The following is a 23042-nucleotide window of genomic DNA, read 5'->3' on the forward strand; positions in this document are numbered from 1 at the left end:
TTGTTGGCCCAACCAAACAAGTCTATCCACTGTACCCACACTGCTACTTCTTAATTGACTAGCCAGTCGAGGATTTATGTTCTTCAAAATCATCTTTATAATCTCCTCTTCCTCAATGTCAGGTTTCCAACGTTTACAAAGCGATCGATACATATAAGCAAAATCACGAATACTCTCTCCTTCACCTTGTACTCGAGTTCTTATTCGCTCGGCCAACTCATCTTCGTAATCCTCAGACAAGAAAGCAGTTCGAAACTGCTGCTCAAATTCATCCCAGGTGGTTATTTCCAATCGTGCCATATCCCACCAATCTCGAGCAGTCCCATGCAAAACGTTCCTGAGGGTAACAAAGAGCTCTTCCTGAGTAAGGGATTGTAAAGCGAAATAATCATTACACTTTTCCAAATACAGCAAAGTATCGGCTGTATCTTCCATCCTACCAAAGGAAGGAAACTCCAGTGTAATTGGACTTTTCCCAAGATATCTTGTTTTTGTATCTTCATGTAGGAAAGGATCATTAGGTGACATGAGATCTCTTTCAGTAACATTCTGCAGCGTGGACTGTAGTCTGTGAGGATTAAGAGTAGCTCCTGACTGAATAAAATCCATAGGAGGGGAAAAAGTAGTTTGAACAGAAGCATCACCAAAAAAAACAGCTGGAAGTGATTGGGTTTTCATGGACTGAACTTCTTGGATGCTTTTATCCACTTGTTTTGTGAGAACAGATATTTCTGTTTCCAAATGATGTACAGTCTGCCCCATTGGAGTCATAACAGCATTAATATCTTTCAACACTTCAGAATGTAGTTGCTTTACCCGCCAGTTTATGGTGGAAGTCACTTGATTCTGCAAATGTTCAACATGATTTCTCACAACCTGAACTAACTCCAATTGTTTTTCATCCACAAGAGTAGACATGGCCTCAGAGAGTTTTGAGATGGACTCTTTCAATTCATCTTTACATTTCACTTGCATGTCCAAGAGAGTTTCCATCTTCTGATTTACAACTGTAGAAAGATTATTTTGAGACAGACGAATAGTTTCCACTGCTTGAAAAAAAGAATCAATATCTGGCTTGTGAGGACCTCCTACAGGATGAATATAATGAGGTGGTAAAGAGGGTAACATTAAAGAATCTCCACACAAGTCCATATCCAGAATAGAACATTGAGTATCACCAACCTGCACAGAGGAAAACTGCTCAACTAGATTATTAGATTCAGCTGCTTTAGCTTGGGAGAAAATATACCCAGATGCTACATCATCCAACAACAATGAATCCTCCACTTCAGAAATATTTGCAGAAGTGGCCATTTTTTCTTTCTGACAATTGAATTTCAACAAAAACACATCAATAGGATATTGTTCATTAACAGTCCCATCTGGGGTGCCACTTTTTATGTGGCGATTTTCATATGAGGTGCCAGCCTGGTAGCTACTCCAGACAATTTCTAATAATTTAAAACAAACCGTCCCAAAGGAATCTAATAAATTTTTTTATCCATTTATAGGACCCCTATCATATCCTGTTTATTTTGCTGTGTTATGTTATCAATTCAAATGACCGTTCATCAACCAGCCAAGCAGGTGAAACAACATATATTCACATTTTCATGAAATACATCACAAATTCATAATGTCTTCTGAGTGCAATTGTACAATAAATTCAAACATATCAGAAAAACAGACACAAAAATACAACTCCACTGAAATGTGATTCATATGCAAATTCATAACTCCCAGTCTATTCAAAATGCATTTAGCAATGTGATTTGCGCTCATGTATTGTTCATACCTTGAATCCGCAAATAGGGTTAGAAATGTCCGCTGAACTTACATTGTTCATAGCGTGAATCACCAAACACGTTAAGAAAAGTCCGTTGAGCATAGGTAGTTCGAAACAGTATCCAATTCCAAATAAAGAAAACAAAACCCACCCACTTTCCCTAACATGCTTGGCTTATCTTCATTCTCCGTTTTAAATCATGTTAACGGCATAATTTCTCTCCAAACACATCATCAGTGGGAGAATCAAACACTCCCAACACGACTTCAGTGGCAGACTCGAATCACTCCAAACACAGCATCAGCGGGAGAACCAAGCACTCCAAAAACTTCAACAGTAGATTCAGCGGGAGATTCAAACACTCATAGTTCGGCTTCAGCATCGAACTACCATGTGAAACGCTACTGTGTCTCATGACACCGGACATTTTTCTTTCCGCTCTAACAATGACGTCACATCCCGATAAGGAATATTTAAAGGGGAAGACATCTTTTATTAGCAGAGTTCATCACATGAAATTCGCTACAGTTTACATGGACACTTAGGAGTCAGTCTGAGAGCTTGCAGGAGATATTTTGAGTGGTGTAAACCGACTGCAGATGATTGAGATAAGATCATATGAATAGACTTCCTCTTTCTCGCTTTTCAGATGAAGGTGTGAATTCTGCAGCTGATTGGACTATTGCTCGACTGTCTCATGATTTGCTGCCTCCGCTGCCTTTTTTTTAGGTGTTTGTGTTTGTTAAAGTGTGAGTTAGCGCTGACGTACAGTTCCTTTGGTTTGACAGAAGCAGGAAATGTGCCCTTCTGCTGGGAAAAGTGAAAACTTGAAACGAGTAGCAAAATCGAAGTTCTTAAAGGGATAGTTCACCCAAAAATTACAATTGTTATCATTTACTCACCCTTCACTTATACCAAACCTGCATGAATTTGTTTCTTCTGTTGAGCACAAAAGAAGATATTTTGAAGAATGTTGGTTAACTGTAGCCATTGACTTCCATAGTATACAGGTTTGGAACAACTTGAGGGTGAGTAAATGATGACAGAATTTTCATTTTGGAGTGAACTATCCCTTTAAATATTTTAAGTGTGCACTTATGAAAACTTTAAAAATTTCCACATGCCAAATAACTTATGCTGTATTAGCATATTGTTTATTGAACTGAAGAAGCACTATAACATTTGCATTGGTCTGAATATGAAGACGGTATCTTAACTGTGTACAATTGCGTAACTACAGTGGGTACGGAAAGTATTCAGACCCCCTTAAATTTTTCACTCTTTGTTATATTGCAGCCATTTGCTAAAATCATTTAAGTTAATTTTTTTTCCTCATTAATGTACACACAGCACCCCATATTGACAGAAAAACACAGAATTGTTGACATTTTTGCAGATTTAATTTCTGCATACTGAAGGTTTACCAAACATAGTTTTCAGTAATATTTTACAGGAAACAATTTCACCAATTGATAACACACTGAAAAAATGGTGTAGAAACAAAAAAAAAAGAATTAATTTTTGTAAAACATACTCCTATAATCTTTGTTATTTCTTCTATTTCAAAATAATTACTGTGTACTAGCAAACAGTACTTTAGGAATATCTTTTCTAACACTTTTTAGTATTTTCAGATTTCAGCATGTTCAGTGTCATTCTCTTTTGTTTAAATCAAAAATAGACAAAAGTATTCAATTAAAGTCAAGCCATAAATTACTTCAAATTGAGCTTTGCACAATTATTAGTGTAACTTTTCTAGCATTTTCGGTTTAGTAACCAAATTTGGCAATTGATAAGAAGCACTAAAAAATATGTATACATAAATTGGATGATTTTTATTTCAGAAATGAGATTGTTGTGCCTAAGCTGCGTGTTTGTGATTTGTATCCCTCTGTCGTGTCTGCTTAGTGGCAGTTTAATCCATTTTGATGAATGAGATGTGTTATGTGTTCCATGTAGCTTCTGTTTTTCCTCTTCACTCCAGATGTTTCCTTAATTTTACGTCACTACATTCTCCTCCATTCAGAGAAGCCTGTGCCCTGCTTCCCTTCATGACACTCAGACTGAGCTGTCCCGGTGAAGGGGTCTCTGAGACTTAAGAAAAAGAAATTAGAACAAAGACAGAGGAAGAGATCAGGAACAGGAAAACTATTCCCAACGCATGATGCCAATTATGAAACAGATGGAGGTTTTGGCTCAAAAGACGGATCAGTGGTGTTGCGGGTGTTTGTTTGCCAGCCCTTGAGAAAAAAGACACCATTTCCAATGACTGACACGCAGGCTGCTCAGATGATGAAAAGATTAAAGGGATAGTTCACCCTAAATTGACAATTCTGTTATCATTTACTGTTACATATTACTATTCATGTCATTCTAAACCTGGATGACTGACTTACTTTTCCAGAACACAGAAGAAAACATTTTAAGGAACACTGAGGCCCAAAGCTTTATTGAGATACTATTGTTGTTATTCATATTTTGAATTAGTTTTTATTTTTAGATTTGGCGTTGCCTTGGCAACTAGCTTGAGATAAAATGTTTTCATATATATATATATATTTTTTTTTTTTCAATTAATGATTTAATGATTTTAATAATTTAGTTAACAATAATAACCCTGGTTCAAACAACATTGGACCCTGTTGACTTGCATTGCGCTCACACTCACACACACTCACACACACACACAAACTCTTATTTTGTGTTCCACAGAAGAAAGAAGTCATACATGTTTTGTGTGAAATGTCCCTTTAAGACCGTGTTTGTTCGTTCCCCTTAGTTTCCGAGATGTGTGCATGATGAATTGCTAGAAACCCAAACAGCATTTGACAATTTAATTGCTTTGCTTTTGATGAGATTCAAATGAGATATATAGTGCATGACTTTCCTTTCATCCATATAAAAACCATAGAAGAGGAAGTTTTTTTGGACTACAATTATATTAATCATATGCATTGGTAAAACAATCCTCATGACAGTGTGCATTTATCCCCACAAAGCGCTTTTACACCACAGCACATGATAACCAGTCAGTTCAGCATGACTGTGTCACCATTGACTAAGCAGGCCTTGAATAACCATGCAATAATGACGATAATAATATTAAAACTGCTTTTCATTTTGGTTTCCTTTACACAATCTAACCGAACTACATGTCGGTGCATGTTAGTATGTCACTTCGGTCACTGCTCTCCTCTCGATTATGTCAGAGTCATTTACTGCAGCCTATTCATTTTCTCTTTCCTTACAAGGACAGGAGGGGAACTTCCTCAAAAACATGTCAACATCACACAGGAAAAACAAAAGCCAAAACAGAGCAGAAAATGAAATGAAAAATCCCAAGCACTTTTGGCGATGAGAGTGAACCATGTAATCATACATGTTTAGAGTCCGAGGGAGCAGATAATCTGTGTTTAGGAGGATGTGCGCTCGCCTTAAGCCGAGCAAAGACAGTAAACAAAGTGGTTAAACGCCGCGTTGACGCACCATCCGCTGGCTGTGAAACCACTGGCCGACGGTGTTTGCAGTGGGTGGGGTTGTTGCCAGGGAGGCAACAGGGTTTGTAATAGTTGTAAAGCAGAGAACAATACACAAACAGATATTAATCCATCTCCCTTGAGGAATACGGTCTGTTTACTATTGAGGAGCAGACGGGAAAAACATAGAAGAGGATGACATGTTTTACTTTTGGTAGTTTTGTTTTTGTTATATTGGGCACCTTCGGCTATTTTATTTTTTTTAATTGAAGGGTCTTCCTGTGACTCTGGGGGCTTTTTGAGCCTCATGCATTGAATGTGATCTGGGACGCATGACTAGATCATAAGCACATACTGTGATGCACAAATAACAAAATGTAATTTCATGCTTTACTTTTAGAAGGAATTTCCTTTTCTTTTAATCAAATGTTCTTCGGTGTTTGTTCTGTTATGCCACTTCTGTTATTTGTTTTATTCTGATAAGCTCTTCTCATGATTGTTTATACTATTTTCAAGGAGGAGGAAAGTCTCTAGGAAGTTGAAACATCTGTGATTCAAAGCTGTTTTTGGCCTTTAACTCGCTCTGAAGGACCCAGTCTGGGATTTGAGGTTGTGACCCTGATGAAGTTTGGCAGGAGATTTCATCAAGACTGGAATCACTTTATTTTCTATTCAATTTATTATTTCGTTCATTTGTCAGCACAACTGCGTAAAATATTCTAGTAATATGGACAAAGAAAAGTGTATACTGTATATACTAATATAAACCTGAAATGAGACGCTCTGTCCTCCGCAAGTCCATAAAAACCATTGTGCCAGTGGAATGTCCCATAAAACATGGAAACCCAACGTGTGTGTGTGTGTGTGTGTGTGTGTACGCACTCTAGCATGTCATACAGCAAGGCTTATCATCTGCTTTCTTAGAGGCCATATTATGTGAAAATCGAAGGGAGGGACAAACATATTATTTATTATAAGTAACCTTAACATGAAAGCAAAACAAACACCAGTTCTGTGTTTATTTATATTATTATTTATATTTATATGAATTAATTATTCACACATCGATTATTTACAAATATTAATTACAAGTAATGTTTTATAACCGTTTTTTGTTTAAATAACAACATATTTATTTATGTTTACATAAGCAGCAAACAATACCAATATGTGGCTATACTTCTAAATTGACTAACTTTAACAAATTGATTTGATTTGGTCTTGAAAATCAAGTAAAAATTAAAGTATTTATTAGTTATTTTAGCATGTTAAAGCTGTTATTTACAGATGACAGTAAAAGAAGTGTGAAATAACATTTAAAGGTCTTCTAAAAGCTGTCATTTTATATAAAAAATGCATTTAAATCCAAAAAATTAATTGTACAGTAACCCTCCCATTGAGTCAGGAAAAAAGCGAGCCTTTCCTTGTCTGGAAATTATTGCGAATTTTCACCTGGTGGAGCAGAGACAATTCTCAGATATTTGAGAGGACTGGTGAACGCAGAATGACCTTGATTTGTTCAGAATTGGAAATGCTGACTCACAGTTTATACAAGCAGACATAGTCAGAATTAACGGATGTATGCCACTTCACATTATTCAGTGCTACAAACTAAAAAACACAGTTTAACACTTAACACAGGGAGTATCCAGCAAACTTTTTAGCCTCTTGACAGAGATCAGTTTCTATCATTGTTATTGAATAAAACCATGTGCCATCATTCACATGAGCACCTGGCAGTTGGAGAGCCATTGCACAACTAAAGGAATCTGTTTTGTCACCTTGTTAATGCTGCATTCTTAAACTCCTCCGTTAGCATAGTGGGTGTTGTCACGAACGTCACACATGCTGCTTTCAGTTACCATATTGTGTGTGAATCTGAAACATGCAAATATCTGTGACAAATAACCGGCCGTTAAAGCAGTGTGCTGTGTGTTAAAGTGTATTACTATGCACAGGTTGTGTAGCTCGTCACACTGGTTCTCTCTATTGACTGTCTCCTTGCTTTTCACCGTGTCTCTTTCCCTCCATCCTTATGACCCCCCTTAACCACCACCACCACCCGACCTCACGCTGCCCCAGTGGGGTCAACCCTCCCCTGTGTGAAAGTGCAAATAGAGCGACGCCCTGGATGATCAGCTCTGCTCACGCTGTGCCGGGCTGAGCCTCAGCCCAGACTGTCTGCAAATTAGAGAAATTAGCCCAGTGAAAAGAGAGGCACACTTACGCCATGTGGCCCACATGCGTCTCCAAAATAGCCACGAGAGCCATATGGCAGCCAATTTACTGCCCGTTTCACTTCATGGGTGAAGACGACATGCAGTTGATGTTAATGAACATGGTAGAGATTGTGTTTGTTATTGTTTTTAATGTAAAATGTCCTTTCCAATATTACAGGACTGTAGGAAATTGTTTGCCTGAAGTCAAGTTTCAATTATTTCTTTAGTCTTAGAAGAGCTTTTTTCTTTTTAATTTGACTTTTTATGGGCAGTAACGAGAAGTTTTAGTAACAAGAAGTTCCTTATTAGGTGGTGAAACATGAGGAAGAGAATTTCCACAAACGTTCCTAACATGAAGCAGTTCTTTCACTTTGTTCTGAAGCGTGAATTCATAACATGCGAGCATTTCCACCCACCCCAAAAGTTCTGCTGAATGCCACTCCATACCACATTTGGCACTGCTTCAATCAAACAAAACGAAAGTATTTGTGCTTCACCCTTCCCCTGCTTTTCTTTTTCTTTTTCCCTTTCCTATTCATTTGACAGGTGTATGTTTACTTTTCATAGCAATATAGCTACATGTTTTAATATAGCATACACAGTTACAGTGGTGTCCAAAAATCTGAGGCCACTAGCCTAAATACATAAATTTTGCTTCTTTTTTTATTTTAATTGATATTATCACAATAACAGTTTGAGTGGTGATCTTGTTCTCCAGCATGTTTTGAGTAGAGCCTTTTGTGCTTTAATGCCACACATTTATTAAATTAGTAACCTACAAATAGTGCACAATCTGAAATATATTTTAAAGATTATTTTATATCATGCTGTCTTTTTCTATCTTACTTTTGTTTTTATTTAGGTTTAAAGTTAATTTTCATTGCAAAAAATGAATTTGTTACTCCGTATTTTTGTGTTTTCCTGTACAAATACCTAAACATTAATAAATCAAGATACATTTACATTTAAACAAAATGACTGAAGATATTAAGTGTTTACTGAAAAATATAAAATTTTTATGCTTAAAACAAGAAAAAAGTCTGCCAATAGTATAGTAAAGAAAACTTGAACCAAAGGTTTATTTTTCTTATCCCATTGGCAGGTATTTTTTCTTGTTTAAGCGAAAACTAAATGTTGATATATTTTTCAGAAAACAAGGCTTCAAAACAAGACTCCTCAAGTAATTACATCCTAGTTTTGAACCCCGCTTTAAATGATAAAAGTATTATTTAAATATATTTTATATTTAAAAAAAATTAATATTCTTAATTAATATTGTATGACTTTTTTTCATGCTGTTTGATTTCCCCTTTCTTTCAGAGCATAGCTGACTGATGCTCATGAGCCTTCATGTAAGGGTTGATGAATTTCCATGGGCCGAATGTTCCAGGTCAGAACTGATGAGTTTAGACTGGACTGAGGTCTCCTTGTCAGAACTGGTGCATGTGGCATCCTGACAAAGTAATGAAACCCTTCAGACAGGTGTCTGAGAAGCTCCTCAGTTTGACCTGCTTTGTTTCCTGTCTCCGTCTCTTCCACTACTGGTCTAATTGAGCTGGGACCAGATTGCTCATTAAGAGCCCATCCAAGCAAAAGTCCATTGGTGTGTTTTCAGTGATCCAACCATCTGTTTTTTACTTAGTTGTTCTACTCCATTCAGACTGTCCAAGAACATCCTTTGTCTGCTGGAGGTGTTGATGTGTACGTTTGAGCTTGCTGTGTCCGAAACGCTTCCAGTGTCCCAATTGGATCACCTTCGACTAATCCTGGCGGTCACATGATTAAAGCCAGATGCTGATTGGTTAGTCTTCGCAACTCAAAAGTCTGGCACAGCGCAGCGTGGACAGTTTGAGTAACAGTAGCCAACAGGCAAGAGAGTTCGAGATATCAGAGGGGAATTGCTGTTGGAAGGTTTTTTGGACTTTATGGAAACTGGAGAGAAATCAAACAAGATGACAGAGTGACTGGGCAACGGGAACGCAGCGATGACCTAACCAAAGATATTGAGGATGCAACAGCTGAATGAATGTGAAGTGAGTGTGGAATATTATTATTATTTTTATTTGTTTGTTTTATTCATAGAAACCATATTGTGATCTTCAGGTCTGGTTTGCTCCCTTATTCTGCGTCATTGTTGTTGATTGGGTTGTAATTGGATAAACTTACAAGCTTTTGTGAATGGCTCCAGTTCATTAAACTCACTGGCATGGGACTTAGTTAGTTTTTTCTGGATTGCCCCAAATGCTACTTCACAAACTAGTACATTTGACTTAATCTGATTTAGTCAAAGTGAGATCACAGATTAATATGATATAATTACCTGAATAAAGCTTTAAAAAATACTCCTACTTCTTGCCTACAGACACAATAACGGCGCTAAATGTTATATGTCAGTGACTAGTTGTGACTCCGCTCATAAAAGAAAACAATGTATTTCTCATAAAAGTCAGGTTTACAACATTTGGCATCATACAACTACATCTGTCATGCCTCATTTGTTCTCGCTCATTAATTAGTCATCTAATAGTTTTATGTGATTATACGTAACCATTGTTATTGTTCACTACTTCTGAAGAAATATGTGTTTCTGACTAGGTTTATGTGTCATTAATAGCATTATAAGAATACATATTGTATTACAACACTCAGGTATATTGTATTATGCAAGGCGTGTATTGCAAAACTTTGGACACCTGAAAGGAAATGTCTAAATACATCTTTTGGTTTTTCTTTAGATCTTTAACTAACAAATAAAGCACAAGGAGGACCTGTCCAACAGAGAACCAAAGCAGCACAAACCAAAGGAGAATATACCAAACCGCTTATACAAGAAAATCTACGAGCGAAATACCACAGAAGAATCAACTGAAAAGGGAAAGAGAGAAAATGAAGTTGGAGGCATCACTAGAGGACATGAGCGAGTGGAGGGAGGTGGACTTTGCTCTGAACTGCACCTACATCGTCCACGACCAGGCATCCGAACCCAACTTCAGCCTGCACAAGGCCATGACCTCCATTCCACGGAACCTCACCTTCCAGTACGGCATGGACAGCCAGGTACAGTCTGCAGCTTTAGGCTGTGTACACTACATTCCCAATTCCCTTATTTCAACAGACTGCTGATTAGTCATCATTTAATAGACACTTGCAGAGGTCTTTCAAATGTAGTGAAGTTAAAGTCATAAGTTCCCAGAAAAAATAATACTCAAGTAAAGTACAGATACTCAAAAAGTGTACTTAAGTACAATACTCAAGTAAATGTACTTAGTTACTGTCCGCCTCTGGACACTTGTTGCCTAAAGCAGCTTGTGCAACACTGCTTTCACTTCATAGGGTTTCCTGGAGCAGATACTAAAAAAACAGCTACATAGGTGCTACTGAATTGGTATTGTCGTGTCCGTAAAAACAAAGGTGTTTCTGATACTGTTTTGTTGCAAGCATGTGAGGGTGTCTCAGTACCTCAAGTTTACCTCTGAGCCTAGATACTGAACCATTAAGCCGTCACCGTTTAGATGTATAAAAATAAAGTTCCATGAATTGGGATTGTTCAATTCAAAGTATGAGCTAACGTAAACACGTCTTGACATAATTTTGCATGTTATGGGGGCGCTGCGAGGTGTGGTTCAGTAGGTCAGTGTGACGATGACACAGTCATTGGTAGGTCAGGGATCAGGCAGGTAGAGGACCTATGAGATAACAGCCTAATCACATTAACTCTTTCTCTACCTGGCATTCACACACTCACTCTGCTTTCAATGAGCTTGCACATGTTGGAGAGCTTCTATTGACTATTTATTTGTTTTTGTTGGTGTGCATCCCAGTATAAGGTTATATACATGGCTTTCTGTAATATTTGATTCTGATTGGTCAGTGGAGGGATTTTGCATCCTGGCATGCAGTTTTCTTATACTATACTTTTTATTTAAATGTTCTTCTCTACTCAAATCAATATATTTTTCGTAAAAAATATCAGACTTATTTTTCTCAACCGGTTATTTTAACCAGTCATTATTGCAATAAACTCCTTCAGGATGATACCTGAACATCCTGTTGGGTTTATTTTGTCTTATTTACCTGTAACTGTGGCGTATTTAGCAAACTTTAAAGTAAATTTAGTATTAAAATAAGATAACTGCAGTGCTGTCAATGAAATTTAACAAGGATTATAAATTCTCTATTTGTTTTTGATCAGCGTTCTTATCTCTATCTCTGTCTTGTTTAAACACATTTGACTGTGTCATTCTTCACCTCTTTGTGGTTTCTTTTGCGACTTCTTCATGCACTCTGATCCAATTTCCCTCCTTCGCAGGTGAAAGTCAGTTCCTCTTTCTATTGCCCCTGCTCTTTTTAAGTTCACACTGAAGGTGTGAAATTGCGGTCATCAGCTCAGAGAGGATGCATATGCACACATGCATATACACTGGTCTATCTAAAAAAAAATGTGCTAAAACAGAAAAATGTGTGAAAAATTTTCAGTTTGTGTTAAAACTTCAAGGTTAGCCAAGGTTCTGTTATTCATTCACCCACGTCCTTTTAAGCCTGATTTTCTTTCTTTAGTCAAACACTGGAGTGATTTTGTATTTTATATATATATTAATAAACCATTAATTATGACTTTTCCCTAAACAAACTCCTAATTTGCTGCTTATTAATAGTTAGTAAGGTACAGTAATTGTTAAGTTTAGGTATTGGGTAGGATTAGGGATGTAGAATATGGTCATGCAGAATATGTGATTTTTAAGTATTAACAAATAGACAATATGTTAGTAATAGGCCCTGTACTAGAGTGTTACCCTATTTATTTTTTTATTCTCATTCACCGCATAATGGACTATTTGGTCTGCACTAAATTGTTTCTTTCTCTTCCCCTTTTCTTTCACACATTCTTTTATGTCTTTGGTTCATATTCTCACCCTCATCTTTTCCCATGCTAACTCTCCTTTTTTAAGCATGGAGATAAAAACAACCATACAACAGCATATTTCCTGTCGTGATAGACTGAGGCACAACTAGAATCGCTGTCAGACACATGTTAAAAAAAACTTTTACTACGAGCAGATCTCTTTACTCGCACTAGTTGAAATTTACAAATACTTCGAGAGCCATTACACACTTCCCATTTCTGCGTAAGCTATTCCTCTTATCTCTGCTGATTCTGTAAAAAGCATTGCTCTTACGTTGTCAATGGCGTTAGCTATGGACAGGAAAACCCACATTCAGTGTGTCAGTTCCCGGAGGGCCTCTGTAGCCGACAACACATTTTTATTGGAAGGAAGAGATGAAAGACTTTAGGGATGTCAGAAAGCTAGTCTCATGGTGACTAGGCTGCTAGTCATACGCTATATGGTTTCTGTCATGCATTCGCACACATTCCAAAGTTTCTGTATTTGTTAAAGTCTGCGTATCGTTGCTTTAACGTATCGTTAGTGCATTACGAATGCACGTTTTGTCGGGGAGAACAGAAGTGACTGTTATCTCTCGACTGTTATCTGATTTTAGCAGCTAGCAGCGCTGCTAGCACATGCTAATACAGTGAGCATTAAACACTGCTACTTTACTTTTCTCTTTAATTTCAAACTGCAAACTAAATTGGAACTAACAAGATAGAAGTTTATAGAAGGTGTTAGCAGGCAACGGTACAAATTTACTCAATCAAAAGGGGGTGTATAAACAATGCTCCCTGACCCTTAGCTTGAGAAGTGTGCCTAACTAAGGGGGGCACGTGGCAGATAATTAATCTGTGACAGGGTCGGGAAGGACACAAATGCACAAACACACACACTCACAGAATCTCAGCCAAAGGAAGTAGGTTAAGCTTGACTGATTAACTTTCGTTTGGACCGAAGATCTTCGGACAGCTTGGGCGGGGGAGTCTTGTTTGGATGGAGGGTTGAGTGCTTCAGCGTGTGCGTTGGGGCAGCGTGGTGCCGTTGGTCTTGTCAAAGGGTGACACTCACCCCCCTACCCCCCTACCCCCCTCCTCTTACTCCCTAAACCTATTCTGAGCAGTTAATCACTAAAGTCTTACCAATTAGTCACGCAACGCTAACGATGCACAATTCTACTGTCACCGCAGCTCTCGTCTCCAGCCAATAACTGTGCCTCCCAACCCTGTTTTCTGTTTTCAACCATCATAACATTGCTTTAAGTGGACTTTCGATCTAAAATTGTAGCATGTGAACTTATCGTAATAGTTCAAGAAGTGCAGGAGTGGCTTGATGGTAAAAATGGGGCCACTGACCCCCACGCCATAGTGTGACCTATTTACAGGCCTAGTTTCTGGTTTCTACAGAGGATTGAGAGTGGACCACCTGCTCCACTTTGTCTTCTGTTTCCCCTCTGCTTTCCTTTTTTGTCCTTTTAGGACCTCAGACATGATTGTTTGTCAATACCACACAACTTTTGCCAGCATGGTCAATGGGGTCAGGCATTATTGAGGACAGCTGTATGTTTCTAGGTCAGGATCCAAGTAGAGCAGGGAAAGTATAAGTCTATTTACTTAGCTCGTTAACCTGCGAGGTTAGTGTGCTACATTAGGTCACCTATGACACTCACCAACCAAGCACGCCTCGCTGAACTCGTGCAATGCAGTTTCTTGCTCAAAATAGACAGATCAATAATAATTTATTTGAATTCCTCCCCTGACTAAGTTGGTTCACAAGTGCCACTCTTCATTCTTGCAGGTGACTGGCGTTTTCAGCAAAGAGTACATACCTCAAGGTACGCGATTCGGACCTCTTCAAGGAGTCATTTACACCAAAGAAAATGTGCCCCTTCAGACCAACAGGAAATATTTTTGGAGGGTAAGTAACTTGTTGATGTAATCTTTCAGGGACACCAATTCTACTGAGTGAAAAGCTGCCAAACCGGTCATGACTGACTTTCCACAGAATTTTAGCAGAAAGGAGCCGGAAGCATATTCATTCATGCTTGAATACATCCAAATATGCACTGGCTTCTTCAACACGATTGTCTTTCTTTCAAATACTTGCATATGTTCAGATGCACACATGCACTCAGTGTAGTTATTTCTATTATGCTTAGTTTGCTGAACACTCAGGAGCTTACTTGGAAAACACAGAGGAATCTCTGAGAGATCTTATCCTGTTTGTTGTAGATTCCTGCTTTGTTCTCATACAATGGTTTACTCAGCAGAAGTTACCAAGTATAACTATTTCGAAACCTTTCATCAAAAACGCAAAGGATAGCGCAAGTCTCTGGTTTGTGGCCAGGTTTTAGAGAAGTCGGGATTCCTGCACAGACAGAGACAAAGTGGCAGACGCACACACACAATCACTTTCTTTTCAGTTCTTACAGTTCTGTTTTCATATCAGCATGCAAGTGAACTTCAGTCTCTTTATCTCCCTGGCAAGTGCACTAGATATATCTATGTGTGTGTTTGTGTTTATATGTGTGGCAGCGTGCACGTAAGGGCATACATGCACACACGCACGAGCATCTTTGAGTGTGTGTGCACGCACACATTTGTGTGTGTCACTGTGGGTTTTCCTAGTCTGAGCTGTTCTTTCCTTTCTCCGTTTCCTGTAAATCCATACTGACTTCCTGTTGCCATAAAGCAATGAAATGACACAGCATGTCACGTGACCAAAGGCAGGTGGACGGATGTAAAAATGAAGGCTGTTCGTGTGGGTGAAAGTGTGTTTGTGTTTATGAGTCTTCAAGGGTGTAACTGGTAAAAGGAGTGTCAGAGATAGGGGAGCTAGCATGCCCTGGCACGTCTCGGCAGTGAATTCCCCCACATACAAATGAGAATGAAAGTGGGAGGAGAAAGGGGCGTAGAAATGCGTGTGACTAGCAGCATGTGTAGATCGTTTTGACGCCCAGTGCTTTATAAAGAGCTTGACATCATTGACACACAAAGTTAGTCACACATCTTCTGCGGGACAAGCCACACACACACACACACACACACACACACACACTGTCACAGGTTAGAAGACACAGAGGAGTTGGTATAAACAGCTGTTTGAAGAGCGTTCTGTTCATGGCAGAGGTGAAGAATCATTTGTAACAACTTTTTTTTTAAACTTATTTACAGATTGTCACTGAAATCAATGCATAATGTGTTGTTTGTATAATGTGTTAATTTTTATTTTTTAAAAGATCAAATTTTAAAATTGTAATGTTTAATTATGATGGCATTGTTGACATTGCAGACTCCGAATTTAAGATTTTTTTTTTTTTATTACATTTTTTAAGTTGTAATGTTTAATTGTTAATCTATTTGCTGCAGATTAGCAGGAAGCATTAACGCGGTTTCCTTTCTATCCATCCAGATCTACAGTGGTGGCCACCTACACCACTTCATTGATGGCTACGATGTCCACCGCAGCAACTGGATGCGGTACGTCAACCCAGCACGTTCGCTGGCCGAACAGAACCTGGTGGCCTGTCAAAACGGCCAGGAGATCTTCTTCTACACCATCCGGCCCGTGGAGCCCAAGCAGGAGCTGTTGGTGTGGTACAGTCCGGAGTTCTCCCAAAGACTGTGCGGCCAGCAAGAGCAACCAGACAGCCTAAAGCCAAGTGAGTCATGGGCTCCGGATTATCCCACATTATTTGGCACTGGGGAGGGAAAAACTGGATAAAATGTTGGTTTTTATATAGATAGTGTGATTTTTTTCTTCTTTTTTTCCCCTTTGACTTCTTTTCCTTTTCATTTTATATCTTTATTGCCTTCTCTCTGGCTTTCTTGAAACTATGGAATTATTAGTCACCTCAGCTACCTTTGTATTTTGCCCCTCCTGCGCACTCTCACCCAAGACAGTGTTTATTCTGTGCCGGTCTCTATCCTTTCCTCTATTTCTGAATCAGGTGACTTTTTAATATGTTTATTCTAAGAGATCAGTAAATAGTGGACACCCTCTGTTCTTCTGTGTACATTAGTTGTGCTGATATACAGTGTATATAAGGGAGGATGTTGGGTTTTTTTTGTTTTTGTGGCAGCGTCTTATATAGGTTTGACAATTATGATATTATGCCACCAACAGCAGCATTCATCACACAGTTAAAGTGGTACCAGGCTTTTATTCGTTGATAAGTCTGTTCTAAAAAAAAAACATTATGTAATAATTTTGATCTAATATATAATGAAACACTACACACACACACACACTCACACTTTGATTCTTTAAATGTCATTTGACACTTTAGAGATGGTAAGCAATGAAAGTGACTGTAAATGAAACTGTGTACAGTCTGTGAGCGTGTGTATGTTTGACAAAATGATGGACCGTCTGGATTTTCTGTCTAAGGAGATGTCATGCGATACTCCCTATGTCACATTGATTCAATCTCACACCGACACTGTGCTATTTCCTCTCTTATTCACTCCTCAGAATGTATGTATGTCCGTGTTCATTTTGTGTGTGCTGTTGGTAAGGACCATTACCTGAGTCATGTTGACACGTACACTCTTCTCACCAGTGATGCTTTCACTGAATAATTACAGTACACCCGATTATTAAATATCCCTCTTTAGAAAGTCAGGCACTGCAAAGCACATTAGCCTTTTTAGAGCCACTTTTTTTTTCATTTTATATCATTCAGTCTGCTTTAACATGTTCTACTTCCTGTGTGAGGTTTAAAGAAATCTGTATTTTCAGTTTTAGAAAGCGTGATATTACATCATTACAATTTTTTATGGACTTTGGCATAAATATTGATTATTTCTTAGAATATGTATGCTGATATTTAGTCTAACTTAAAACATAGTAAATGCCCGTTGTTTCTGTTCATCTGTATTCCTCCATCGTTTAGAATTTAGAATTTGGAAACTTATTAATTAATGTTTGTAAGTTGCATTATGTTTTGTGCTGTTGTGCTCTTCAGAGTTTCAAATATCCATTTTCACTTTCCTCGCGGTAGTTAGGAAATGCCTAGACGATGCCTGTAAATGTTGCACCAGATTGGTTTACATCAGGTTTGAGGAACCAAGCTTTGACCGCAAGGGTTATAATGTGTTTGTGTAATCTTCCCACTGCTGTGTGACACAGTTGAGCCACTTGTACCACTCTCCATGATTTAGCAGGTTTTGTCTGAGTCACCGCAAAGTTTACTGAAAGAAGCTAGCTGTTGTGGCTTTCTTTTTACAATCTCTAGAGTGAAAGGACAGTAATAATTTGACCTTATCTCGATTCCCTGTATAACAGTAAATAACAGTATGTGCTGAAGCGGTATCGTAGGATTTTTCCCATGGTTGAGGACATCTGCTGTTATGGTGAGTCAGAGTAGTTTCTGAGTAAGAAGTATCACCGTCAGATGAGGCTCCTTTCTTCCGATACATACATATGCCCCTCCACCTCACAAACATACATACACCCACACTGCGAACACCCACACGGTTGTAATCTAGGTGCTGCGTGAAAGCAGTACTATCTCTTTGTCAAACAGAAACCAGTCAGATATCTTCTGCCTGTCAGCTTTAAACTGAAAGAGCTGCCATTTACCATAAGTGAGCATTTGAGGAGGAAGGTTATGAGTAGGTGTATGACATACAGGCATACAGACATGACCGATGTTGCTCTGTGAAGACTCTGACTTGCTCAGTCAATTTCAGCGATAGAAGATTTGTTGAACAAGTCTCAAACAAGACTTCACACACAAGTTTCATACTTGGGTTCTCGCCTTTGCTGTCTGTCAGCGTTCACAGTTCACCTTGCACTGTGTGACCTCTCTCTCTCTTTCTCCAGAGTACATACCTGATATCGAGTATCAGAAGCAGCCCCTACCTCAGTACACCTACTACCCTAAACAGCCCCCGAGCCCACACAAACTTCACAGTGAGGGACAGGAAGATGAAGTGGATGAAAAGATTGACGTAGAGTTTATTGAGAGGGACACGCCACCTGACACACCAGATGAACAGGTCGTGGATTTCAGCAAGAAGATCCACGAAACTGCTTCGCCAGAGTCTGTCCATTCTCCACATCCCAACCAGAAAGAGATGAACATAAGCATTCACCCATATCCCACTCTGTCCCCACCGCAAGACCTTCCGCTCCACTTACATGGCCTCTATGGTCATCGAGAAGGTCTGATCTCATATCCTTCATTGCCCTCACCTAGACCCCTGCAAGCTCCATATCCCTTATTACCACCATACAACCCTCATTATTCACGTCTGCTCTTGCCTCCATACTCCCCTCCCTTCCCTTCCATGTTGCCCTCAAAAGGGGGTCTCCGGTACAATGGATTCCTGGGTAGTGATGGCTTGCCCTACCCTTCCATACCCCAACCAGATATGTTACCAGTCACACTGCACTACCCTACCCCACTTCATGTAGGTCTGAAGGAAAGAATCCCAAATACTCCACCTCGAGGAGCCCCTGCAACACCCGAACTCTCCCCTCAGCCAAAGCAATCCCCTCAGCAAATGTTCCAGAAGCCTCTCTCTGAATGCGAAGAGGCCATCAACCTCAGCCTGGCTACACCCAAGAGCATGTCACCTTCATCCTCGTCCTCTCCACCGGCACCTGGGTACAAGTCTCTCCCGTTCCCGCTCAAGAAGCAGAACGGCAAAATCAAGTATGACTGCAACGTCTGTCTCAAGACCTTCGGTCAACTGTCCAACCTCAAAGTGAGTAGACTGTGCATTGAGTCTTGTTTTTGAAGTATATGGAATTATCTGAGTAAGACTAAAGACTGTGCGTTAATTTTAAAGGTGCACTTGAGGGTCCACAGTGGAGAGAGGCCATTCCAGTGCAACTTGTGCAAAAAGAGTTTCACCCAACTCGCCCACCTACAGAAACATTACTTGGTCCACACAGGAGAGAAACCACATGAGTGCCAGGTGAGTGTGTATGCTATGAAAGAAATTCAAGATAAAGGGCATCAGATGACAGTTATACTCTGTTAAAATGCGATGACGCACACACACAACATTGCTTATCTCTGACAGAACCTTTACCTTGTCACTCCTGTTTCCTTTAAGAGAAACGCTTTGTTGTACAGTAACTAGAGAGGGTGTGACAGTGGCGTCAGCCTGTGCTACTCATTCATCTTGACCACTGAAAATAAATACAGTCCTTTAGTGAAAAAACACATCTGGCTCGCTGTCTGCATACCAAAGCAACAACGAGGCAATTATGTAAGGCAGCAGAGACGCTGTCTTCCAGTCTTGTTGTCTGCTGCCTCTTGTTTGCTTTTGAATTATAGGATCTTTTAATGTTCTCTTTGAATGTCTACAGGTGTGCCACAAACGCTTCAGCAGCACCAGCAACCTGAAAACCCACCTACGCCTGCACTCTGGGGAGAAGCCATATCAGTGTAAGCTGTGTGGGGTGAAGTTCACCCAGTACATTCACCTCAAACTCCACCGTCGGCTGCACAGCTCTCGTGACCGACCCCACTCCTGCCAAGCCTGCACTAGGGGCTTCATCCATCGCTTCTCACTGAACCTCCATCAGCGTTCTGGTTTCTGCCCCGCCGCCCGTCCTGAAATCCCAGAGCTGAGGCGTGCAGCAGAGATGGTGGAGCGCTTTGATGCCAGTCAGGAGGCCGAGGCTCTGCCTGAGAGTGCTGGAGAGGCTCAGGTGGACGCTACCTTGGAAAAGTGGTTGGCTAGAAGTTTGGAGAACGGCGAGGGGGAGGAGGACATTGAATTCCTCAAGGCTGTTGCTGCAGTACCTCATGGGGTAACCGCCGTGGGTCATCACCAAGAGAGAGCCAGCGTGGTACACTTCAGCCACCGGCCCTCTATAAAGACTGAAGAGGAGTAGATGAGGGAGAATGTTGAAAGGATGACATATAGCTTGTTCAGGTCTTCCAGAAACCCAAAAATTTGCTATCTATGCACAGAGCATTCCTTAGTTGACACCAAAAATCCTCTCTTCTCTGGTAGTTTGAGGGATAAATTAGAGAGAAGATGCATAAACCAAGCCAATGAAAGCCGCACCAAACAAATAGTGTTTCCAAAGACTTGAAGATTGTGTCAAATGATTGCACTTCTACCCTCTGTCCTGTTATAGAATGAAGATGCGATTATAATGTCTTCATACTTCATCTGGTTTTTAAACCGATGTGACCGTCTATTTGTGTGAGTTTGTCTTAACTTATTATTGTTGAGTTTTTCTTATTTGAGCACTGTATCAAATACTTGTTTATATGTGTACTTCAGTTTTTTATGTATGACTTAATGTTTCTTTAACTTCTTCTTAAGTCCTTTTTTTAAATACTGGGATTCTCAGGAATAATGTGTTAATCCCACTATGGACACTATGTGACAGTCCCAAAAGGACTGGATTTTCCCGTCCATTCCATTCATTGTGGGTGCGAATGTGTACAGTATGAGTTTGTGTGTATGATTTTACCTGGTGTTAAAAAAAATTCTGGATGTGATCCTTCATGAAAAGATTTAAAAATGTACTGTCAGTGTCTTTTCAAGGGATGATTCACTGTAGCTTCTAAGGATAATATAGCAGAAGTCAATTTTTTGTTTTCTCTTCAACAAACCCTTTTGGCATTGGAAAGAGAACATGCCTCACTTTTAATTTTATATTTAAAATAAGAGAAATATTCTTTGTTTTCTTAGTTTTATTGTTACTTGTTTGTGTCTACCAGTGTTTACTGTTGTCTCTTTAATCCAAACAAGTATTGTTAGCACTATGAAAATGATCAAATCAATGTAGCTGGAACTGATTTTGCCAATCATGAAGATTGCGATACTTTTTTAATAGACTACAGAACTACAGACACAACAGTACCTCATACTAAAAAGTTAAATTGTTAGGTTCATATTTTATGCTGTTTTAATTTATTTTTCGTCAGCACTGGAAAAAGCAGGAACTAGATCCAAGTGCAGGATATTTGATTGTTAGCTAAAGCAGGGTTTAGAAACAAGACTGTTCCATTACTTAGTGACTTTTTGTACAGTTCTTTTGTTATCCCAGTTTATTTTTGAGTCAGTCCAAAAGATGTTGATACTTTATATGTGAGAACCTATTTTTGACAAACTTTTATAATGTAGCACATTAAACATTACTTGTCTAAGACCACGCTCTTTCTGTCTTATGTTGTTAATGACATTTCTATGTCAATAGAATCAAGTTTTCACACCCACACACTCATACAACACCCATCAGGCTTATTCGTTTGAAAGTCCCACACGAAAGTTGATCTCTGTGGTCGTATTTCTAGAAAGTAGAGGAACTGAAATTGTTGCTCATCAGCTAGGACTGATCAAAAATGCCCACCATCACATGCAACGCTGTTTTTCATTTTGACATGAAAAAAAATCACCTTCAACCTTTACCTACTCTTACTTTACAGTGGAATTTACAGTAAAAACATAGTTTTGGTTTCAAACGAACTTCTCTTAGCTATTATATAATAAAAGATGATAACAATAACTCTTGTTTTTATTGCTGGAGAAACTTTGACATCAGTTCAAGTTAAATGTGGACTTTCTGAAACATTTAAATGATGGTTTGCACCGCTCCAAAAAAAAACATGGCAAATTTTGTTGAACTTGCCGCTTGCAATTATATAACTTTGTAAAAGTAACACAGTTCTTCTATTTGTGAAACTGGAGGTTAATATGAAGCAAAGCACTGATTTGAGTAACTTATCTGGCAGTTTACATCGCGCTCAGTCACCATTCCCGCACAATGCTGACCTGTACTTTTACCAAACCGCTCTTCTAGTCTCTATAAGCAGGTAAAACTGTGGTATGATCATCATAAATGTCAGGAACGGAAGACAAAGCAGTTACAGTAAGTAATGCCTCACGGCTTCTCTGTCCTCTTTGAGTGCAACACTTATCTGTTTCCTTTTGTCACAGCCTCCCCTCTTCTCCCCTTAAGGGCGCACACATGAAGGGAGAGCCCCACGCCACACACACCTCAGACCAGAACAAACACACCTCAGCAGGGTATGTGTGAGAGAACGACAGACAACAAGTGAGAGAAAGACTACATCTGTCATTGACAGCATGTCAAACCACCGCTTTGAATACATCTTAGGAGAAGTTGCAAGAGGCCTTTTTATGGCAGAACGGAGAAAGAAACAGAGAGAAGCATGTGAAAACACCACAGAGATAGAAAGAAAGAGTGGAACTTGACTTGCTGTAAATGACATGAGGAGTGTGTGTGTGTGTGTGTGTGTGTGGGTGTGTGTGTGTGTGTGTGACATGTTCAGAGTACTTGCATTGCCTTCCTGCACAGACTTAAAACTTCATGCATTCAGTAATTGCTAGTAAGTCATTCTCTGAAACCCAGAAGCTTAGTTCCTGTCAACAGTGGCCAGTGCAGCACTGGGCCAAAAGTAGTTTAAATGCATAAAACATAGGGTTGTTATCTCAAGAATGTACATAACCTTGATGGCATGCAATATTTATATTCATTTTGTTCATTTTGTTCAAGAATTAGTTGATAAGTGTATTGAGTACACTGTAAAGTAAAGTTAGAGATTATTCGACAACATTTTACACCATTTCAGTCTTTCTACTTTAAAAAAAAAATTCAAATTTAATTCAATGTTTTACTTGCAGTTTCTTTTGTGTGTGTGGGTGTGTGTGTGTGTGTGTGACATGTTCAGAGTACT

General features: G+C 39.2%; 1 protein-coding gene across 2 annotated transcripts; it reads left to right on the forward strand.

Annotated features, from left to right (window-relative positions):
• Nucleotides 1–9308: 9308 nt before the first annotated feature.
• Nucleotides 9309–21687, forward strand: LOC107706255 (PR domain zinc finger protein 1-like). Of its 2 annotated transcripts, XM_016509918.1 has the most exons (7): nt 9309–9514; nt 10217–10538; nt 14165–14284; nt 15779–16028; nt 18194–19080; nt 19165–19293; nt 19691–21687. In XM_016509918.1, exons 2-7 carry the CDS (start codon nt 10368–10370, stop codon nt 20219–20221), a joined length of 2088 nt encoding a protein of 695 aa, XP_016365404.1. In that variant the 5' UTR covers nt 9309–9514; nt 10217–10367; the 3' UTR covers nt 20222–21687. The 2 variants fall into 2 exon arrangements, with proteins under 2 accessions (XP_016365404.1, XP_016365405.1); XM_016509919.1 differs by lacking the exons at nt 9309–9514; nt 10217–10538; nt 14165–14284 and adding an exon at nt 15119–15495.
• The last annotated feature ends 1355 nt before the right edge of the window (nt 21688–23042 follow it).

This window comes from Sinocyclocheilus rhinocerous, unplaced genomic scaffold, assembly GCF_001515625.1.
Source record: "Sinocyclocheilus rhinocerous isolate Xijiao unplaced genomic scaffold, SAMN03320098_v1.1 scaffold53, whole genome shotgun sequence".
NCBI lineage: Eukaryota > Metazoa > Chordata > Actinopteri > Cypriniformes > Cyprinidae > Sinocyclocheilus > Sinocyclocheilus rhinocerous.